The 21869-nt window shown below is 40.7% G+C and overlaps 1 protein-coding gene, 1 long non-coding RNA gene and 1 other non-coding gene across 4 annotated transcripts; 2 read left to right on the forward strand and 1 right to left on the reverse strand.

Annotated features, from left to right (window-relative positions):
- On the forward strand, positions 1-73 carry trnaf-gaa. Its single transcript has one exon. It is a non-coding gene; the product is annotated as a tRNA-Phe (tRNA).
- A 1024-nt stretch (positions 74-1097) lies between these two features.
- LOC120728025 lies at positions 1098-5105 on the forward strand. Its single transcript, XR_005694625.1, has 3 exons — positions 1098-3043; positions 4001-4919; positions 5059-5105. It is a non-coding gene; the product is annotated as an uncharacterized LOC120728025 (long non-coding RNA).
- A 10030-nt stretch (positions 5106-15135) lies between these two features.
- On the reverse strand, positions 15136-21833 carry gata1b (GATA binding protein 1b). Of its 2 annotated transcripts, XM_040022685.1 has the most exons (7): positions 21227-21833; positions 21050-21140; positions 19749-20061; positions 19529-19668; positions 15831-15956; positions 15536-15714; positions 15136-15391 (listed from the first exon to the last, which is right to left on the reverse strand). In XM_040022685.1, the coding sequence occupies exons 2-6, from the start codon at positions 21128-21130 to the stop codon at positions 15553-15555; spliced, it is 822 nt and encodes a 273-aa protein (XP_039878619.1). In that variant the 5' UTR covers positions 21131-21140; positions 21227-21833; the 3' UTR covers positions 15136-15391; positions 15536-15552. The 2 variants fall into 2 exon arrangements, with proteins under 2 accessions (XP_039878619.1, XP_039878620.1); XM_040022686.1 differs by having other exon boundaries at positions 21050-21833.
- Between the last annotated feature and the right edge of the window lie 36 nt (positions 21834-21869).

Consider the following 21869-nt stretch of genomic DNA (forward strand, 5'->3'; position numbering starts at 1 on the left):
GCCGAAATAGCTCAGTTGGGAGAGTGCCAGACTGAAGCTCTGGAGGGCCTTGGTTCAATCCAGAGTTTTGTCACAGACCCTAAATTTCCATCTGCTTCTATGCCCCAAACATATCTAGTCACTCATAAGTACTTCATCATGCACACTACTGTTCCATCCAATACCTCCACTGTCCATTTTATGCACCAATTCTATCCAACTACCTGTCTATCATCGCATATGTAGTGACTTGGGACTTCATTCTAGAGAAAAATCTCAAAGTGATTGGAATACATGTCAGCAAGTTTCAGAAGAAGTTAAAATTCTGACTTGCACACCATACTGCTTGAAATGGTCCGTGCACTTTTGCTTGGATTCCACTGAAAGAGAAAAGCCCAGTGGCTGTTACTTTTTCACTTTGTGCAACGTTTCGACTTTCTTTTTGTCTTCTTCAGGTAACTGCTTTGCTTTCTTTGTCTTTATGTATATATCATTTCCCCTTAACAACACATTAATTTAGCTTGGGCACCCCCTCGCCTGTCCTGTCCTTCCTTCTTGGGTTCTGAGTTTAGTTTTCTGTGTTTTCCATTATGTAGGTTCTGTTATACTTATTTTAGTTTAACTTATACTTAATTTAGGGATACGGGGGTTAGGGTTAGGGTGTAGGTATGAGCCAGTCCCCCCGAAAGGGGACTGGAGTGCACGGTCCATCCCAGTCGTTTTCAGCCCACAGCCTCTATAAAAAATAAATTACACTCCGCTATTGGAGGCGCTCTCTGTATTATATCATTCTTTCTGTCCGTCCCTTACTTTCAGGGTTTTACTTTCGTTTTGTTTTTCCCCTTTTTCAATTTCCCTTGTTGTATCTTTGTCTCTTTTCTTGAGTTTGTCCCTTAGGGTAGGATGAGGGTTAGGGGTTAGGGTAAGTGTTTTAAACTGAAATAAGTCCTCCAAAGAGGAATCCATGGTGCACTCTCCACCCCACCGTTTGCTACCGTGTCTAAATCCCAATTCCTCTTTGCTTTAGGTTGTTTATTTTTCCTTTCTTCCTTTACTTTCCTTTAATTAGTATAGGTTTTTCCCTTTTTCTGTTGCCTCCCTCGCACCTTTTGACAGCGTCTCAACTGTTTTTGGTCTTCTTCAGGTCTTTCTGCGTCTCTTTGCGTTTCCCCTTTCCCCTCCCCTTTTGTTTTTGTTTACTTGGAGGAAATTATGGGACATCCAGCTGTTAATTTGCTCAGTGCATTTATTGAGGATTTGGATGCGTTCAACATCACCTGGTGTCATTGAGATATAAAGTTGAGTGTCGTCAGCATAGTTGTGGTAGTTGATATTATTTGTTGTTATAATCTGTCTTAATGAGAGCATGTAGATGCTAAATAGGAAGGGCCCTAGGATAGAGCCCTGGGGGACCCCACATGTGATTTCTGTTTCTTGTGATGAGAATTGTTTAATCGACACAAAGAAGTTCCTGTTCTTGAGGTAGGATTTGAACCAGTCGAGTGCCGTACCAGAGAGTCCGACCCAGCTCTCTAGACGTTCCAGTAATATATCATGATCAACAGTGTCAAACGCTACACTGAGGTCTAATAGTACCAGTACTGTGGTTTTACCACAGTCAGTATTTGTACGGATGTCATTGAAAAATTTGACGAGGGCTGGCTCGGTGCTGTGGTGCTTACGGAAACCCGACTGATAAATATCAAAGCGGTTGTTCATTGTTAGGAAGCTGTTTAACTGTTGGAACACAGCTTTTTCAATAATTTTACCGATAAATGGGAGATTAGAGATTGGTCTGTAGTTTTGCATTAATGTGCTGTCTAGGTTCTTTTTTAGTATTGGTTTGATTACTGCTGTTTTTAAGGTTTGGGGAAAATACCTGAAAAGAGGGATGAGTTAACTATTTTGATCAGATCCGCCCTGATGACTGGGAGGACCTTTTGAAGAAAACCTGTTGGTAAGATATCCAAGGAGCAGGTGGCAGAGCTTAGTTTCTCAATAATTTCATCAAAGCTCGATTGATTTATTGTTTGGAAATCAGTCATTTTCTCTGCACGGGTGTTAACTGGGCTCAATGTTGGTATTGGGGTTGAAACTGATGTACTGATTGACTTATTGATGTTCCAGATCTTTTCAGTAAAGAATCTGGCAAATTCATTACAGGCCCTGCTGGAGCTTAGTTTGGGCGCTACTTCCACAGGATGAGTAGTTAATCTCTCCACTGTAGCAAATAATGTCCTTGCATTATTGTTGTTTCTGTGAATAATCTAAGAGAAGAATGATTCCCTTGCATCCTTTAAGGTTAATTGATATTTGGTTCAGTCTCTCTTTACATATCTCATAATGAGCTTGCAGTCTAGTTTTCTGCCATTTTCTCTCGGCACGTCGACACTCCCTTTTTTCATTACTAGTGGATCGCTTCTCCACGGAGACTTCTTTTTACTCATGACTTTTAACCTTAAGTGGCGCAATCTCATCCATCATGACTGAGATTTTGGATAGAAATGCATTTGTCAGTTTCAGGTTTATAGAGTTGTGAATGATTGCAGCAAGGCCTCCGCCTCTTCTGGTTTTTCTGTACTCATGAATTAAATAATTTGCTGGACGTTTCTCTATCATTACTGTTTGTTCATTATTCTTAACTAACCAAGTTTCAGAAAGAAATAGAGCATGTATATCTTGTGTAATTATGAAATCATTGATTAGGAGGGACTTCCCTGATAAAGATCTAATGTTTAATGTAGCGATCTTAATGTTTAATGTAGCTACCTGTCACGGTCTGTGGAGACAGGCCGTGCGGTGGTGTGTGTGGTGGACCCAGGTGCGAACACAAGTGAGTAGACGGGAGTGAACTTAAACTGAAAGCGAGCCTTTATTATGGCTGATGACACAGAGTTCAAACAAAGCAGAAATACCGTGACTAAACTATAACTAAACTGGGAAACTAATACTGTGATAAATTATGGAGACTCAGAGAACGATGACGATGGCTGCAAAGACTGGCCGTGAAAACACGGAGGGTGGGAACACAGACGACGCGACACAGACTGAATGAAACACAGAGGTCGTGTCCAAATTCATGGGCTGCATCCTCCTGAGGCCGCATTTGTAGACCGATTACGTCACAGCGACGCGCCGAAGGCTGTCCAAATTCGTAGACTCCTCCGAATGCAGCCGACAAATGCGTCCTCCTTTTCCCCGAATTTGAAGGATGGGTCGGGTGTGTCCTTCGTGGCCTACCATATCCCAGAATTCATAGCGCGGCCCAGCCAAACTCCAGTTTCCAACAATGGTGGCCGCTACTAAGTTTTAAAATTACTCATACTAATCTTTCTGGGTCACAAAATAAACTTTTAACATATTTTCAGGAGAGAAAGTACCTGTGTAAACATCAAATATCTGCTCGGTTTATCAAGATATCGCATATTTGCAAAAGTGCTTCGACGTTTTCGGAGACGTCTGTTACCCACCAGCTCGATAGCTAGCCGGGAGCTCGAGGGTTACTGATGCGGTCGAGAACGGCACAACTCCCGGCACATCATTTTCAGATCACCGCGGACTTTCGCTGCTCGGGTTAAACGTAATATATAAGTCACTTAGACAACCTAAAAATGTTATTGTTGGGCTTTTTTCAGTGTTTTGTTTGTTCGTGAGTAAATCGGTTTGGCTGAGATTAAAGTTATTAGATTAGATAAAATAAAACTTTATTAATCCCCCTGGTGGGTTCCTACTTGGTTTTTACACAGCTGACTAAACGTCAAACAGAAAACTGATTAAACAGAAGTATGAGACGGTCGAGAATTTACGCCAGTGTCCTGTTATATTTTAAATAGCAAGGAACAGACGGCTGAGTTTATTAAACTCCACCGAGACAGCGGCGACGCAGATCTGAAGGCTAGACCGTCCAATTTCACGGCCGTTTACTTCCGGCCTACCCGACCTTCTGAGGACCCGGCCCATGTAGACTGCGAAGGCCGGGTCCTCAGGAGGATGCAGCCTATGAATTTGGACACGACCAGAGACTAAATACACATAAGGAATGATCAAGGGAAGTGGAAACACATGAGGGGGAACAGCTGATACACACGAACCTAATGACAGGACAGGGAAAGTGAAACTACACACACTGACATTAGACACAGACTTTCAAAGTAAAACAGGAAACATGGGGATTAGACGTGACCTGAACTGAACATAACCACACACACATGACGCATGACAGGTAGACGCATGAACCAGGGAGACTGAATACAGGAGGAGATGACATAAACAACTAAGAAACAAAGGACTGAACTGCAACCTCGAAATTAACTAGATGAACTAAACTAGGGCACAAATGAATACCAAAATATATAAGAACTCAAACACTGGGTCACAGACCCAGCCCATGCCACTACCTTAATATTTTTTTCAGTGGTTGAGAGGCTATTTTTGCAAGTTATTATTTTAAGATTCTGTGCTGTTCGGTTGTAAGTGTTTTTAGCATGTAGGGATCTATTGCTCATAATTACCGGAATGTTACTTTTACAGTGACCGGACGTATTTTGTTCATAAATGTATAATCTAGAAGTGGTGTCCGGTCGATATCAGATATCAGACACTTTGAAGTTTAGTGGAGAGCCATATTGTTTATGGTTTGGGCGTGGTTCCAGTTTTGGGGTAAGAAGGACGCCTCTATTCACTTGGGTTTGAAGGGCTTCAGAGAAGGACCTATATAAGGGTGTCGACGAGGTGGAGGATGATGATGTTGTAGAGGGATTACATCTCTGTTTCCCAATGTGTGATTCAGCTTGGTCATATCTGCTGTCTTTTGTATCAGCTGATTTATCTTGCTCAGGGCGACAATCTCTGTGTGTTCCAGCTGGTTGGCGTCCACTGTGTCTCAGCTGATACTGTGAGAGCTGAGTCTCACGTCTTTATGTCGGTTTGAGGGCAGAGCGGTGAGTTCACATCCTTCTCTCACCCCAACCAACACAACTGTGTTAACAGACCTCTCTGCATTGAGTCATACCTGTTATTAATCTCTGTCTCTCTTCCACAGCATGTCTTTATCCTGTCTTCCTTCTCTCACCCCAACAGGTCATAGCAGATGGCCCCGCCCCTCCCTGAGCCTGGTTCTGCTGGAGGTTTCTTCCTGTTAAAAGGGAGTTTTTCCTTCCCACTGTCGCCAAAGTGCTGCTCATAGGGGGTCATATGATTGTTGGGTTTTTCTCTGTATCTACTGTACAATATAAAGCGCCTTGAGGTGACTTTTGTTGTGATTTGGTGCTATATAAATAAAATTAAATTGAATTCACATGAGAAAACCAGTTCAAAAGATAAAGCCTCTGATCTTTCTTATTGATTTTACGTTTGTTTCTTGTGAAAAAGGTGCTTCCTTTCAAAAAAAAAAAAAACCTTAAAAATTATTTAGAAATCGAATTGACCTTTCAGCACAGACAGTTTTAACAAACCTGTTGAATGATCTGATTCTGCTATATTTTTCCAACACATTCTCCCTAAGCGTAATATTTTACGCTAGATGACAAATCGTCAACATTTTACACTTTCGGGTACCCAACACATTCCTAAATGACGAGATCAGAAAAATGAGAAAACATGAGAACTGTTTGGACTCAATCTACACATGTTCGTTCATTTTCTTAACATTGTTTTGGAAAACAGAATTTTACGTCATTTCAGCGGTGTACTCAGTATAAGCAGAGTACACCGCTCTGCTTATACTGGATCTCACCTCTGCTTTTGATACTGCCGATCACAGTATCGTGATAAACAGGCTTAAGGACTGGTTTGGGATTACTGGTGTTGTTTTAAAATGGTTCGTGTTGTATCTATCTGAGAGGCCTTTTAGTGTCTCTATGAATCAAGTGTTGTCTGAAACATCAGTTCTGCATTGTGGGGTACCTCAGGGATCTATTTTGGGTCAGATTCTCTTTTTGCTCTATACACTCCCTGAGAATATAAAGCTTAATTATCCGACGTTTCAATAATATTTCCTATCATCTCTATGCTGATGACATTCAGTTTTACTATTCTTTCAAAGCTTCTGAGTTTTATAAATTGCTGTCTTTAAGTAATTGTCTAACAGAAATCAAGCAATGGCTAAAAGATAACTTCCTGCAGTTAAATACAGTTAAAACAGAAACTTTGATTCTTGCTTCTCAGGCTGTTCAATCCAGTCTTAAAACTTTGGAGGTCATATTGGCTGTATCCCAATTCAGGGTCTGCAGCCTCAAAGGCTGCATTTTAAGGCCGATTACGTCACAGCGACGAGACGAAGGCTGTCCCAATTCAAAGGCTGCTCGAAATGCGGCCCTCAAATGCGTCCTTCATTTCCCTGAATTTTAAGGCTGTGGCGGTGTAGACTTCATGGCCCATATATTATGTCACTTATTTATGTGCAAATGTTTAATAACGAAGAACATTAAAACATTCCTGTTGGCCACATGTCGGCAAAGTTATGTGACATTAGTGATGTTTGTACTTTACTTTAAAATATACGCCGTTCAATAGTTGACGTTAATCTTACAGAGAATGTGATGATTTCATGGATATTTAAAGTAAGTACTGAGACAAATTTAGTAATGCCAACATATTAAAAGAGCAATATTTGTCTCTTATATATAATACATTTATATATACAGTGTCAAAGGAACCTGTCTTTGAGTGAAGATTTAAGGTGACAGGAAATATAAATAAATGCAGCTTGAATCTTTACTGAAGCTCAGTATTTGAAACAGAGTCATTCACTGCTGTAATAACTAATAATGATTGAAATTATAACTTTAATATTGGCCATATTATATTTACATTACCAAAGTGAGATGACTTTAGTCTCATGAACAACATTAGCTAATTGTTATTTACTAGCTAATCTTGAATGACTGTAAGCGCCAGACGTCTGCTTTATATTTTTATTTACAATTGAGTTCATGTTTGTTTTATAATTCATAGATTCATTACATAAGTCATCTTTTCAGGATTAATAAATGTGAAAATATATGTGTTTACATAAAGTAATTTTAAGTCAATGTTTTGGGATTGGAACCTAAAAGAGGGTACCTCTCACTTTAAGTATGTAAGTGCAATAGTAGCATGAAACCCTGTGTGAGAGGGAAGGGGAGGAGCATGGACAGAGCGGTTAGGAGTCTCACGGTTTTCTGACCGTGTGCACAGGTAGTTCTGGATAACTGCTATTTTTTGGAACTTTCATGCTTTTTTAGGAAGGAGTTCATTGTTACATCTTCAGTTTGTAATAAATAAACAGTCTTCAAATCATAATGCAACTGGAAGCATTTCTTTTGGAAACCAGGAACACGCGTCAGCCATAGACTCTCCTTTTTTGAACTTAGTTTATTGGAAATTACCCTACAATGACTTCATTTGACATTTCTGTACAAACAAACTTATTTCATTTTACGTTTTCAGTTTCTATTTTGTATTATTTTATTTTTATTTCTGTTTCTATTGTGAAGCACTCTGTGACTTTTCTTTTTAGTGCAAAGTGCTATATAAATAAATTTTACTTACTTACTAACATTTATCAGTTATTGTACCAAAGTGTCTAATCTAGCATGTTCATTCATTTTCAGTCCAGTCGTTGTACCTGACCCACTGCAATAAATCATACCTGGATTTTAAAACACACACAATGAAACCTGTCATTCATGACCTCCCCAGAGCCCAGACCTTCTCATTATTCAAGCTGTGTGGGACCATCTCGACAGAGAAGAGAACAAAAGGCAGCCAAGCCTGGAGAACTATAACTGAACACAATTTAAAGAAATTACATGAAAGCTGCCTCAGAGAGTTCAGGTTACTGGTGGTCGTACCAAATATTTACTTTCAAGGTCATTAAAATGGTATAAACTCTGTTTTGCTTTGTATACTGTATCTCCGTGTATGTTCTGCACATGATTCACTAAATGATCGCACCAATTTCCCATTTTCTAGCAAAATACAAAAAAATAAAGGGTGTGTCAAGACCTTTACCTTTACATTGTATAATTCAGCCGTTTGTTGTTAAATAACGGCGTTCATGTGAAAACCTCGGAGCCTGAAAGAAGTCGTCACATCACTTACCTGCTGGGCAGCAGCTGGAGGCTCTGTCTTGATGTCCATAGCGGGACGGCAGCCTGTCGGAGGCACGTGAAGTACATCACTACATTCATACTTTACTCTCTGTAAAATCTTTGTTTTTCCCCTGCTCCTTTTGTCACCTGCTGTCTTGTGATTGGCTGTTGCCATCAGGTGTGTCTGGCACTTTGATTTTGAGGCAATAGTTGTGCTCCACCCCTGACTGGTTGCTCCTGTTGTTGTTGGCATCACAACGGTTATCTTTTCTGCGTCTGTGTAGGCCACAGCAGTGGGCGGGGTCACTGATGACATCAGGACAGTGTGTCAGCCACAGCATGCTGGATCTTCTCAGCCTGTGGCAGATTCCCCTGGGATCATCTGCACTAGCACGATGTGCTTGACCTTTGAACTCAACCTTCTTCACAAATCTCTTTAATTTAAAGTCCTGCTCTCGGTCACGTGACCTTGCACATCCTCCCTGCTCCTCCTCTTTCAGCTTTGACAGGTTTGTTTGGTCGAGTCTGGTACGAGTGATCACGATCACACACTTCTTCATATCTGGGAACAACTTCCTCCATCGCTCGTCTTCCTTCTTCTCCTCCATGGTAACCACACCACTGATGCTGATGCCCCGCCCAGCTTCCTGATGATTATTGGATGAATGGATTTCCTTCTTCTCCAACTCAGGAAGTCCTGTTACCTCCGCTGTAGAAGCAAAGTCTGGGTCAGATCTCATTAAACAGTATTTAATTTATTATCTTTTTGAGAAGCTAACAGTAAGTGATTTTAAAAAAGAAAAAAGTTGACAAGCTGACAAACTCATTCTCATTCAATCTTTATGAAAAAAAATTCTAATGTTTCTAGAAATGACTGAAAATATTTAAAATTCTGCTGATAAACCGCTTCATCGGGGCTTCCAGTGTAACCAAAGGGTGTCTGTACCTAAACTTCCTGTTTTGTCCTCTGTTAATTGTTCATGACTGCGTGTAAATTATACATTATCATAACAATCTTAAGAAACTGTTTTCTGATTAAAATTCCTTTCATTGTTCTCATCCTACCTTCTACCCAAGTTCACCCATTGACACCTCGCCCATGTCATGTTGGACCACCCCCTACTACTGCAGCCAATCTGATGTTAACAGCTCCACTATCAATGAGCAACTCAGCTGATGACACATCAATCAATAATCAGTAATCAGACGAGATGTCTCCAACAGGTTGGAAAACCTCCAGCTAACTTGACTTAATCTGACTTTTATAAGTGACAAACTGCCAGCTGTGTACATGGAACCCAAACTGACCAGACCCAGCCTGAATCAAGTCAACTTATCTCTGAATAAGTGGCTCTAGCCCTTTCTATACCCAAGTCCAGATTGGGTTTTAATTCTTTGGGTGAAGTGCTAATTTAAACAATTTAGAGAAAGGGATGCCAAACGTACCTATAACCATAATCCTTTATTTATCGAGGTAATACTCTTGTTGAGATAAATATGTTGTTAAAGACAGAGGAGGGCAGTATTTAAGGGGAAAAGGTGATTTTTGTGAAGTTTAAAGTGCCACAGTATAACATGGGCTCAAGTCCTCACAGCGCTGTGGAACACCAGTGTGCATCACTTCTCTGTCACCAGCCAATCAAACTGAAGAAATAACAGTCCTCATGACATCACTGCTGTGAATAAAACCATGTCACCTTTTCATAAAACAAACAAAAACAAAACACTGTTATCACAATTTATTGATAGAGGAGAATCGTTTTTGTTTCCTAGCAACACCAAATGCTTGAGATAAGTGCTCAGAAAATCGGATCATGGACACTTACAGTGCATAGACCACACTGTCTGTGAATAAAGAGTAGAATAACCCATTTATAACTATCAGCCCAAATCTGGTTTATGACTCTGGGGACATCTGGAGCGATGCTTGTTTTCTGGGTTGACTTGGGAGTGCCACTGTGATCACAATGGATGGATGGATGACACTTTGGAAAGACTAAACAGCAACTTAAACATGTTTTCACTGACCAAAAGAGACTTTTGGAGACACTCATATGGATCCTACTGTTGCAGGCATCTGTCTATAACTTTGTGTATTTAAAACCCTCAGAGGAAAGATTCCAACAACAGCTGGAAGACACACAACTTAATTTAAATCTGGATTACACCTCATGATGACACGAGGATGCAAACCATGAGGAGAAGGGGAATGGGACATAGTAATTATTCCAAGTTGATCATTAATTAATTAGGCCTAATTAATTAATTAATTAAGTCTAACCTTGCTTCTACTTCTACCTGAACCGGACTGTGGGCGCTCCTGTCCGGGTGTCTGCGCTCACCTGTATGTGTTTCTCCGTCCATGCTTTTATTCTGCGAATAAAACCGAATTAAAACAGTTTTTAACGTGTCACTGCTCCCAGAACTCCTCTGCTGCTCCGCCTCTGCTCCTCTGCTGCCTTCACGGATCCCCAAAGAGTCGAAATTCACACACACGAGGACCAAAAATTGAAAAAAAGAAAAAAAGGTTTAGAGATAATAAATGCTCAGTCACACTGATCAGTAATTATCAGCGTAATATGTCACCGTTGGATAAACAGTAAAGAGTTAATTGTAATGTCCACTTATCAGGTATGAAGCCCTAACTTGTGATTTTATGATGTAAACCCAAATGATTAAAGTGTGTTCGTAAGTCTCTGAAAATAATACACAAAGTACCAATATTCATTAAACACATTATGTAAAAATAAATTTTATACATAAATAGAATTTACAATTTTTAACTATTTATACAAAAGCTGCATTCAACAGGTTTTATATTAAAGGTGGGGAGATTTATCAGGTAAATAAAATAATGTGATATAAGAATGATGGGAGTCCACAGTCCTGGATCCTCTTTGTTGTTTTTCAGTTCATGATGCTTCAAATGCTCCCAGTTCAGCACCACAACTCTTCTGCTATGAAGCCATGCTGCAGTCCTGGAAGAAATCAATCATTTAGTAAATTAGAGATAAAGTCAAGCAGAAAGAGAACTGAGGCAATTGACTGAGCATGCGCTGCAGCCAGGGCCACGGGAACATTTCACTATTAGAAGGGGAAGAAGTTACAGGAGAAAAATCATAAAGCCGAAGATGAAAAGAGGATGACTTTGTCTTGTTGTCGATTCTGAGGTGGGCTCAGTGACTTCAGGAGCTTTCACAGTCACTCGACCTGAAAACATCCAGAGAACATCCTGTGGATTTAATAAGGACAACCTCAAAGAGAAAACTAACGGGAAAGGTGCAGAGACCATAGCAGTCACCAGGGGGCGCCCTTCACTGTAACTTCAACTGCAGCCATCCGTCCTGCTCTTTTCTGTTTTAAATCAAATTCAGTGGCAGATCTAGAAAGTTTTACATGGGGGCGGGGTCAAAGGAGGGGCAAGAGGTCTAGGCAGGTGGCACATACCTCTGCAGGGAAGTATGTGAAAATGCCCTATATGCAAATGGAGTCAACAAGATATCCACAAAAACCTTTAAAACTATTTATTGTTTCATCATCTCTTCTAAGAAAACAAAGTTAGGGTGATTTTTTACAAGCAAGTAGAAAAACTTTGCTCATATCCTGCAAAACTCACTGGCAAGACATTAACAATCATGCGCAGGTCAAAAGTCTATGAAGGTGGCCCTGTCCTGCCCTGTGCTTGCATCTTATTATCAAAGCAGAATAATCAGAAAATCCTCACTATAGAGGACAGAGATCAGTTATAAATAAGTTAGAAAATATCTGTAAATAATTAAGACACATTAAAAATAAACTGCTGAAGGTAGAATCCATCCATGCATCCATCCTCTTTTGCTTAACCAATTCAGGGTTGCGGGTGAGGATGAGTCAGTAAGTGGACAACTCAGACGTAGGTAGAGTGACCAGGTATCCCTCCTTATGATTTACCGCACAGCGATTTTATCCCCCTCTAGACGCTCTAGTTTCCAAAGATCATCACTGCAAGACAGACCTGTCACTAAAGTTTGGATCTTATTGAATGACTGTGAAGAAAGCAGTAAAGATCATCACGGGCCTCCTGCAGTTTAACATGTCTGCATGTACGCAGCAATTCTCCACAGTGGAAACCTACAAATCACAAGCTACTCAGATGTTTGTGGAACATGAGAAACTGCCAAAAATATCCGTGTAGGTTGTGAAAATGAAATGCAGCTACGATGCAGACAAGAAAACTTTTACTGGCTGGTGGAACATGAATGTAAGAAAGGCTTTTCTCACGTGAGCTTCACAGCTGATCGATGCATCCCCACTGAAAGCCAAATGAGACTTGAACCAGACTGAGAGGGTCCTTTCATTACCAAGAAGCTCATTCAAATAAAATATGTGCTTCAAATGCCAAACTCCTGTGTCGCACACACTCTTTGTTTTTTACATTTAGTTTTCTGGGATCTCGTCACAATACGCACAGCCTGTGTAACCTACCAACTGTGGTGACCTGGTGACCCCTCCCTCTGTCGCCACCTTCAGGACAAACTCAGACTTCATGTCCTGGAGGATCTCTGAGTGTGGCAGTCCACTCTCTGAGTGTTTTCTGGCTGCTGAGAGAACAAGATGTCAACATCTGCTGCAGCTGTTCACTCCCCAGCCGTTTACTGTGTGTGTGTGTGTGTGTGTGTGTGTGTGTGTGTGTGTGTGTGTGTGTGTGTGTGTGTGTAACCAGCACTAACGGCTAACGGATGCCTCTGTGAACATCTGTAAAAAAAAGTGTGGGTTTGCTGTGGTTTCTGATGTTTCATGACGTTCATCCGTACTGTTATTGCCTGGACCCCTCACACACACACAAACAGACACACACATTCAAGGTGGTGGAGGGAGGTAAGGCATCTTTGGCCGGCCTCAGACCACCAACCGCCCTCTCTTTATCTCCTTTTTCCTCTCTTAGCCTTTTTTTCTGGCTCCGGAAAACCAGAAGCCTCCTGCGTTGCACAATTTCGGCCCTCAGCAAGCAGCCAGCAGGAGGCTCTGAGTGGGTGGGGGCCAGGGTGGGAGTATGGTGTATTATTGTCTGATAATAGCATATGATGCTCTGTGACAGGCTGAGGCCTCTGTTAGCACTGCTGACATCTCACTGTGGAGTTTGGGTGATAAGTCCCATTAAACCTGCGGGACTTTGGGGGCCTCCGTGACATTCAGTGACCCCTAAAGTATTCGTAACTTTGTGTTTATTTAAATGTAACTTTACATGGAAAGACTGAGATTTCTTCCATCAGTTTACATTCAATAATCAGCAAGTCAAAGCGTGTTTCTAGCAGATTTGATGGAAAATCAAAAAATGAAATCTCTCATTGATGAAGGTGATCAGACACTTTGCTTTGGTGGCTTCCTGTTGGCTTTGCTAATCCAGCACATGAAGACACACGGAGCAGAAACAGCACGCTTCAGAGTGAATCAAAAGCAGACGACCGTAAAAAATAAAATTAAATAAAGTGCAAAGCAAAAACAAAGTCAGCCGTGTTTACACTAAAGAGGCTCTCTGCTTGCTCCTGCTGCAGGCGACGATCTTTACTGTGTCTAATGACTTGGTGTATTAGTGATTTAACATTTTTGTGGTTGTTGTGCGTTGGTTTTACTCTTTTTATATTGTTCTTTGTGGATGATTGCTTCAGAGTCTGTCTGTTTCCAATAAGGGGCAATAAAATAACTGACCTGAACAGTGACATCAGCACCCAGAGGTCACTCACGGTCATGTTAGAGTTTCTTATGTAATTTAAAAAAGCTCAGGCAGTTAAAAAAGAAGAATGAGTGATTCATTTGGAGCTTGAGCTTTTTGGTATTTCGACAAACTGGATTATATTTTTATCACTGATTGATATTATGCATGATTATGTTTAATCTGACAAGTATTTTCTGTTTAAGTTCTAACTATGCCATCCACTACATTGCTGTGCCGGCATGAACAAACTGAATAATACTTCAGATTACATTTATTCCATTCATTAATATACAGAAAACATACAAATATAGTACTTTTTAGTTCTGCTTTGTGGATATTATAAATGGAATCCAGATTGAAGGCGAAACAACAATTCTTAAGCGAGCAAAGATCCAGTGGGACTACCAGATACAAACAGGCAAAATAAAGAAGAAGAAAGAAGACAGTGTACTTTATTGATCCCCGTGGGGAAATTCCTCTCTGCATTTAACCCATTCACTCTGTGAAGCAGTGGGCAGCCATTGGGCGCCCAGGGAGCAGTGTGTGGGTACGGTACCTTGCACACAGGATATATATATATATATATATATATATATATATATATATATATATATATATATATATATATATATAGATAGATAGATAGATAGATAGATAGATAGATAGATAGATAGATAGATAGATAGATATAATAGTAATATAGTATAGTAATATATACAGTAATATATATATCTCGGTCGTTGTGTCCTTGGGCAAGACACTTCACCCGTTGCCTACTGGTGGTGGTCAGAGGGCCCGGTGGCGCCAGTGTCCGGCAGCCTCGCCTCTGTCAGTGCGCCCCAGGGTGGCTGTGGCTACAATGTAGCTTGCCGTGAATCTGTGTGTGAATGGGTGGGTGACTGGATGTGTAAAGCGCTTTGGGGTCCTTAGGGACTAGTAAAGCGCTATACAAATACAGACCATTTACCATTCATTTGTCAAGAAATGTAGAGGGAACATTATTATTTTTTATTATTACATTAAAGCTGAAAGTCTGCACTTCAAGCACATATTGACTGCTTAATGTAAAATCCCAAAACTCAGAGTTTCCCCACGTAAGGATGAATCAGATATTAATAATTAATCAATAACTGATCAGACTTTATGTTAAACTGAGTTTTTTCAAACCTGTTTTCTAGAACGGGTCTTGGATTTAAAGCCATTTCTAAAACGTTGAGTTTTACGTGTGTGAGGCAGCTGAAACTAAACCCAGGCTGTTAATGTTTATGCATTGGATCACATGAGTGATGAGTTCGTCCTGGTAGCTGTCGATAAATGCTGCTGTCAGAAGGAGGGGGGAGTGGAGGAGTGGGGACCCAAAATGTAGGAGGCAAAATAAGATGTGTTAAATAACAAAAAGTGAGTCATTTATTGGGCTGGAGACAAGGTCCACAGTAAATACAGCCAACAAAAATCTAAAAACACAGGTGATCACAGAGGACGGCACACAGGAAGCAACAACAGCAGACACGTCTGAAAAACTTTACCCTCACAAATTTCTCTTCAAGGTTGTGCGAGCAGCTCCTGTCTGCAGAGGTTCATGGATTTATTTATTCACTCGATTGTTCTGATAATGAAGAAGAAGGTCCTGAGCTGATGTTTTCCTCTGGTGGATTTATGAAGGTTCAAAAACAGAGAGAGATCAGAGGTAATGAGATCCTGAGAATCTAAACATGCACGTTTCTTGCATTACAGTTTATCTGTGACTGAATTCTGACAATAAAACCTAAACTGCTGCAGATCGTTTTACCTGCAGCATCAGGTCACCTAAAACCCGACAACGCTGCTGTCAGCTGCTGTGACATCACTGGGCTGGACCCCCTTAGGCAGCTTGGTCTCTGATTGGTCAGTTTTCCTCTTATTCTTAGTGACCACTTTCCGTTTTCTGGTTTGGATTCCATCTTTCTTCAAGGCCAGCGGGCGATTCACCTGCAAACATTTAACAAAGACTCAGCCTCAAAGTACAAGGAACACCTTCTTTGCTGTTTTACTCTTACTAGAGGAAGTAAAGCATGTGGCCAGAGCAGTATTTTACTTTGTAGTACCCGGTGTAGTCTGTAGTAGAGTCCGCAGGCGTTGCAGACGGCTTCTCCTGCAGAGTTTCTCCTCCACAGCGTCGTGTGCTCAGTCAGACAGTTGACACACTGAGTTCCTTTCCTCTGAATCCTGCTCTGGAATAACACACCATACTGTTTTGAAATATATTTTGAGGTAATTTAACACAATTTTCTTTTTCACACAAGATGTTTTAGAGGGAACAAGAACAAGTTTCCCACAGGAAATCTGAATTTTTCAGTAATAAATAAGAGGAAGAAAACTGGCAGGACTTTCAGTGCATGCCCCTCATCCAGCAGATGGTGGTGGATCTGTTCCTGTTGTTCAATTATTTTCTTAAGTAAAAGCCTCAAAACCAGAAGTTTTACCATCAGAATATAAATGAAGTACCTAAAGTAAAAGTACTCAGTCTGCTGAATCACATTCATCATATTAGAGGATCAGAATTACTGATCGGTTATTGTGTCACTTTATTGTTTCAGCTGGAGGTGTTTTCCATTACTTATATGGGCAGGGTTAAATATAATAATACTTAAGAAGAAGAAGAAGAAGAAGAAGTAGCTAAAAATTTTAAATAATGGTATGGAGTACAAAGTACATTAAAAATAGTATTTTCAATTTAATTGTATTTATACAGCGCCAAATCACAACAGCAGTTGCCTGAAGGTGCTTTATGTTGTAAGATGGACCCTACAGAGAAAACCCAGCAAACATATGACACCCTATGAGCAAACACATTAGCGACAGTGGGAAGGGAAAACTCCCTTTTAACAGGAAGAGACCTCCAGCAGAATCAGGCTCAGGGAGGGGCGGGGCCATCTGCTGCGACCGGTTGGGGTGAGAAAAGGAAGACAGGATAAAAGAACAGTATAACAGCATCTGAGTAAAAAGTAGTAGAAATGTGTCAATAAAGTAAAAGTACATTAAAATTGTGCTTCAGTAAATGTACTGAGATACATTCCATCACTGGTCTTGTCAGCAGAAATAAAAAGGTTTACAGCCTGATCGCAGCTGTTTTAATGACCTGCTCACTTTTGAGTTTGTTAGTTTCATGACTGCTTTGACTGACCCAGCACAGGCTGGCGTCCGCTGGGCTTCACCTCCACTCATCTGAGTCTCTACAATGGACCTCTAGACCTTGTTTTTGTACGAACAGACCATCGGAGCAGTCTGTGCTGCAGTGTGACTGAAATTCTGTGTTTTTGTTTCTGAATCTGCGACCACTCAGGTGTCCACATGTGTCCAACCGACAAAACTGATGTCATCAAATGGTGAGCATGAAGCTCCGCGCAGACGTCCAACTTTTTAATGACTGCTTGGACTCTTTCACGCAAACATAAAGTGCACCCAAATGCCCTTTGAGCCGACTTCAAGCAGACTTCAAATAAGTATAACAGAAATAACTCATCCATCATCTATGCAGTCGTTCTGGTTTGAAACCGAATGTAAACCCTAGTTATGTGCACAAATTAGTTAACTAGCATTTAACTAATGATCTCTGTGTCTGTGCACTGCCCCTGTACAGCTTAAGGATGCTGCTTGCTAATGAAGCAGCACCAGCTGCTGAACAAACGAGCATTTGAAACGTGTTCCCTTCTAACTCGAACCAACCAAATAAAAACAGTAAAAAACAAAAATGCAAAGGTCCCGACGACACAAACCGGAGCGAAGCATCTTTGCGTCTACGTCCATCTTTTATAAACAGTCTATGATTTTAACCCCAACCACAATCTTTTCCTCAACCTCAGCAAACAGCAAAAGCAGAAGTAAACAAGGAGTGAAAACAAAAGTCTGCTGTGAGTGAAACCAAACACAAACCGAGCTCTCCAACGGCGCACTACACCTGCCTTCTTACACTGTTACCACCATCGCTTACACATTTACAACAGCACTCCAAATAATGGTTATCAATTAGTTTTCAAAGCAATAATTAGCTCTTAATATTTATATTTTTATTCTTCGTGAACAGTAAAAAAAACCAAACAACTATTACCCAAAATTAACTTGAAGTTTTAATATAAAGTGTTAGATGGTGTTGTTCGTATTGTTCATCACTGGGTATCATAAATAGTTAAGAATTAGTCTGTCAATCAGAGGAGCCACTGAGGCAGGCAGCTGTTCAGGGCCCACGCCAGTAACTTCAAACTACAATGACCTGATCTCCCTAAGAATGCCTGAGCTGGAGTTTTGATCAAACCTGATAACTGATGTGATGCTGATGTACACAGCTTTGTGTATGTATGTGTATATATAGACACGTGTGTGTGTGTGTGTGTGTGTGTGTGTGTGTGTGTGTGTGTGTGTGTGTGTGTGTGTGTGTGTGTGTGTGTGTGTGTGTGTGTGTGTGTGATTTACATTGCTGTGCTTGAGAGCCACCATCTACCGGAACCAAATTCCCTGTATGTGTCTGCACATATACTTGGCCAATAAACACGATTCTGATTCTGATCAATGAAAATGAAGAGGAGAAGAAGAAAAAAAGAGGAAGATGAGAAAACTTTGGCTTTAAACAGTGGTTAGCTTGGCCTGCAGAGCAGCCTGGTGTGTTTATCTCCGCAGGCTGTCACATGACTGAGTTGAGGGTGTATGGTGGGAGTCAGAGTCAGAACACCACCGGTACACTGTAGACCGAAGGAACTAGTAAATATGGCATAATATCTTACAACCAGCCAGCTTGGTCCTGGCATCATTACTGAGCTAAACCTGGTCTCTTCCATTTCTACAGTTGCTGGTTTACTCTCTGTTTTGTTGGGCACCAGTAACAGAGTGAAAACTGCCATCTTGAACAGTTTTCTCTAGTTCACTGATGACAGCTGTGTCTGCCGGGGCTAACTGCCAAAGCTGTGAATGCTAACTTATGAAACTGAGACGCAAAGAAATTTGGATGTGTATGCTAAGGTACTCTGATTACTCTGATGTACTGGTGTAAATTATTGTGCTGTGTGTACTTTATTGTCCATTCATCCATTCTCTTCTGCTCATCCTCATCAGGGTCACACATCCCAGCTACCACAGGGCAAACAGAGAGACGACAACCGCTCACACTTGCATTCACACCTATGGGTAATTTAGAATTCTAATTCTATAATGTGAAATAATTTACTACATCCCTTCATTAAGTTTTCTCAGAATGATTACGTTTCTGGCACCAGCAGGAAAGAGAAGGGTTTGGTCCAACCTTTAAATGTTAACTATAGGTTCAGGATTCCACTTTTAACTGATTATACTGTATGTACAACGTGCTCTGAAGAGTCCCCATGACAGGACGTCATGTTCCCGTTTGTCATGTCAGTTCAGTCATCAGAAACAAAAAAAATGATCTTTGAAAGTGATATACTTTCTTACTTATATTACTATTTATAATGTGAATTTCTGCCAAAGGCCCCAACAGACACCAGAATCATCAATGACTGCAACTTTGCAAGCAATTTTTATTATATAAAAGATAAATTAATATAGATACAGATGCCTGTGAGGGACTTAATTAAAATTAAAACAATAATGTAAACTTCAAAAAAACTCTTGATATATCTATATAAAATGTTATATATAAAAGTCCTACCTGCTGTACAGTGTAGAATTTTAATTTTCTGATGCTCATTTTAAATTGGTGCAATATTATCAATAAAACACGATTTTCTAATTAAAACGTTAATACAATTTTTCAAATACGTGTGTGTCGTCTTACAGCTCGTCTCTTCGGTCTCAGCAGCGGTGTGTTGTTGGCTTCCTGTCCGAGGCTGCAGGTGTTACACAGGAGTCGACCTGCAGCGTCTCGCCTCCACAGGGGGGCGTTCTGCATCCCACAGCTCACGCACTCGCGCTGCTCTGAGCAAACGATGACAAATTACACATCAGCACAAAAGACACACACGCAGATCTACTAGCACAGGCAGGTAATTACTCACCTGGTCCACATCCCTGCCCCCAAGACAGACTGTCAGGTAGCATCCAGTCACCTGCAGAGGGGGAGGAGGGTGTGTACAGGTTGCCATGGTAACTGTTACATCCAGGTGTTGAGGAGAGGAGGTGGGTGGGGGATGGAATCAGAGCATGATTACTATACAAGGATGAAGAAGATGCAGGTGGGATGTAAGCAGGGCTCGGTGACTGACAGCTGGAATCATTCAGCCAGAGGCAGGGGCTGAGGAGGAGCGAGGGAGGGGCCTCTTGGGATGTGCATGGTGATTGGAGGAAAGTGTCTGAAAGGACAGGCCCCACCTGAAAAGAGATCATATCAATGTAAGAGAAACCTGCATCTGACATCTAACAGATCAGCTCATATCAAAACTACCACAGGCTCCCTGACCCCTGAGGAGCCCGGCTGTGGGGTCAGTGACCTAACAGAAAAGGCGTAACAAGAATAAATAAATATATCATGTATACATCAATATATAAATCAACTAAATATCAGATGAGGAAACTTTGTTATGTTTGATGAAGGTCAGGCACTCTGGATGCGTCACAAAAGAAGAAACAAATAATTTCCTGTAATTACTTTTAAAATGGCCTCAGAAGGCCTCGTTCTTTGAGGAATATCAGGAATTTTTGTAAGACCAGGGCCACATTCATCGAACCGAGCTAAGCTGCAACCCTTTAGTCCCCGGGTACCATCTCTGATACACACGTTTTTTGGGAGTTTTTGAGACATCTGCATCATCAGTGTGATTTTTTTTCCCCTGAAAAGCCTAAATAAATTGCACAATACTTTTTTAAGCCAGAGGCAGGGGCTGAGGAGGAGCGAGGGAGGGGCCTCTTGGGATGTGCATGGTGATTTTTTTATTATTGAAATTTTGAGTTTCCAGTGTTTACATTTTTTTAAATGCCAGACGTCGCAAATACAATACAAATGTAAAGTCATATGCAGAAATTCAAATTTCAAGAATTTTTCAAACTAATTTGTCAGATGTTTCAATAAACTCTCCATTTTCCAAAAAAAAATTCAATCTTCTTTCAAAGAGCTAAACGTGTGCATAAGAATCACCAAATAATTTATGGCGAGCCAAATAACATTTTCAATAACATTATCAGGACGGCACTTTTTACTTCTGTACAGGTAAAAGCACATTAAAGCAAAAACATTAACTACTTATTCAGAAGAAAGAAAACCCATCTCCATATGTTTATTGAACATCAGATTACATACTTCCATACTTGTACTTGATTACATTTTGACTCCATAAGCAGGAATATAATAAAAGACTCTCACCTTCGTACTGAAGCTTGTTTCAGATCTGCTGGACGTCACAGCAGAAGACCAATAAGCTAACGGCAAATAGTTTGACATCATCGCTGAATTTCTAAGAGGAGGAAAGAAAAATTAAAGACTGAGTGAGTGCTCTCTCTAACACAAAGGATCACTGCTCTATTTTCTGATGGTACTCACAGAGGCTGAAGAGCTTTGAGGGCTTTAACTTCCTCTGAATGCTGCTCTGGGGTCTGAAGGAGGGCGACCAGGAGGAAGAGGAGGTGTCTGACTCCTCCTACAAATTCTGACGTGGGTTTTTTGAAGGGGATTTTTTTTTATTATTGAAATTTTGAGTTTCCAGTGTTTACATAGCTGTTATCATTTACTGCTGTAAACATGGTATAATATGAGATCACTGTCAGACTACTGGAGTCCAGGTTCAGCCCACAACTGGCCTCAAAAACACATCAAAAAGTATAGAAAAGAAAAAAATTCTTCTTCTACTTTTCCTGGTCTGCTGTTCCAGTCGTGAACGCTCTAGTTAAACATCGCCACACACAGTACTGAGGTCAGTGTGTGTACAAATAATCACTAATCCACAGGTTCAGTCTGCTCTTACACTCCGTTTCAGTCAGTTTTTTTTACTCTTGGTTCTGTAAGATGTCAGTGAGTGCATTCTTTGATATGGTCATCTCAGGCACACAGCTCACGCTGTAAACACATCATTATTTTCAAGATTAATTCTCAGAAATTACATATTTAAAGGGAAAACATGGTCAGGAACCAACCCAACTTCTCCACACTTTACTTTAAATAAAACTCACAACATGTTTCATAAACA

The sequence above is a fragment of the Simochromis diagramma genome, unplaced genomic scaffold, assembly GCF_900408965.1.
Source record: "Simochromis diagramma unplaced genomic scaffold, fSimDia1.1 OVJJ01000308.1, whole genome shotgun sequence".
Taxonomy (NCBI): Eukaryota; Metazoa; Chordata; class Actinopteri; order Cichliformes; family Cichlidae; genus Simochromis; species Simochromis diagramma.

Bases quoted from the DNA above. Each gene is read 5' to 3' on its own strand.
- gata1b (XM_040022685.1), bottom strand. From the start codon at position 21,130: ATGATGTCAAACTATTTGCCGTTAGCTTATTGGTCTTCTGCTGTGACG. The intron at 19,669-19,748 runs GTGAGTAATTAC...TCGTTTGCTCAG, and splicing joins GGGGCAGGGATGTGGACCAG to AGCAGCGCGAGTGCGTGAGC. The intron at 15,715-15,830 runs GTACTACAAAGT...AAATGTTTGCAG, and splicing joins TCTACTACAGACTACACCGG to GTGAATCGCCCGCTGGCCTT.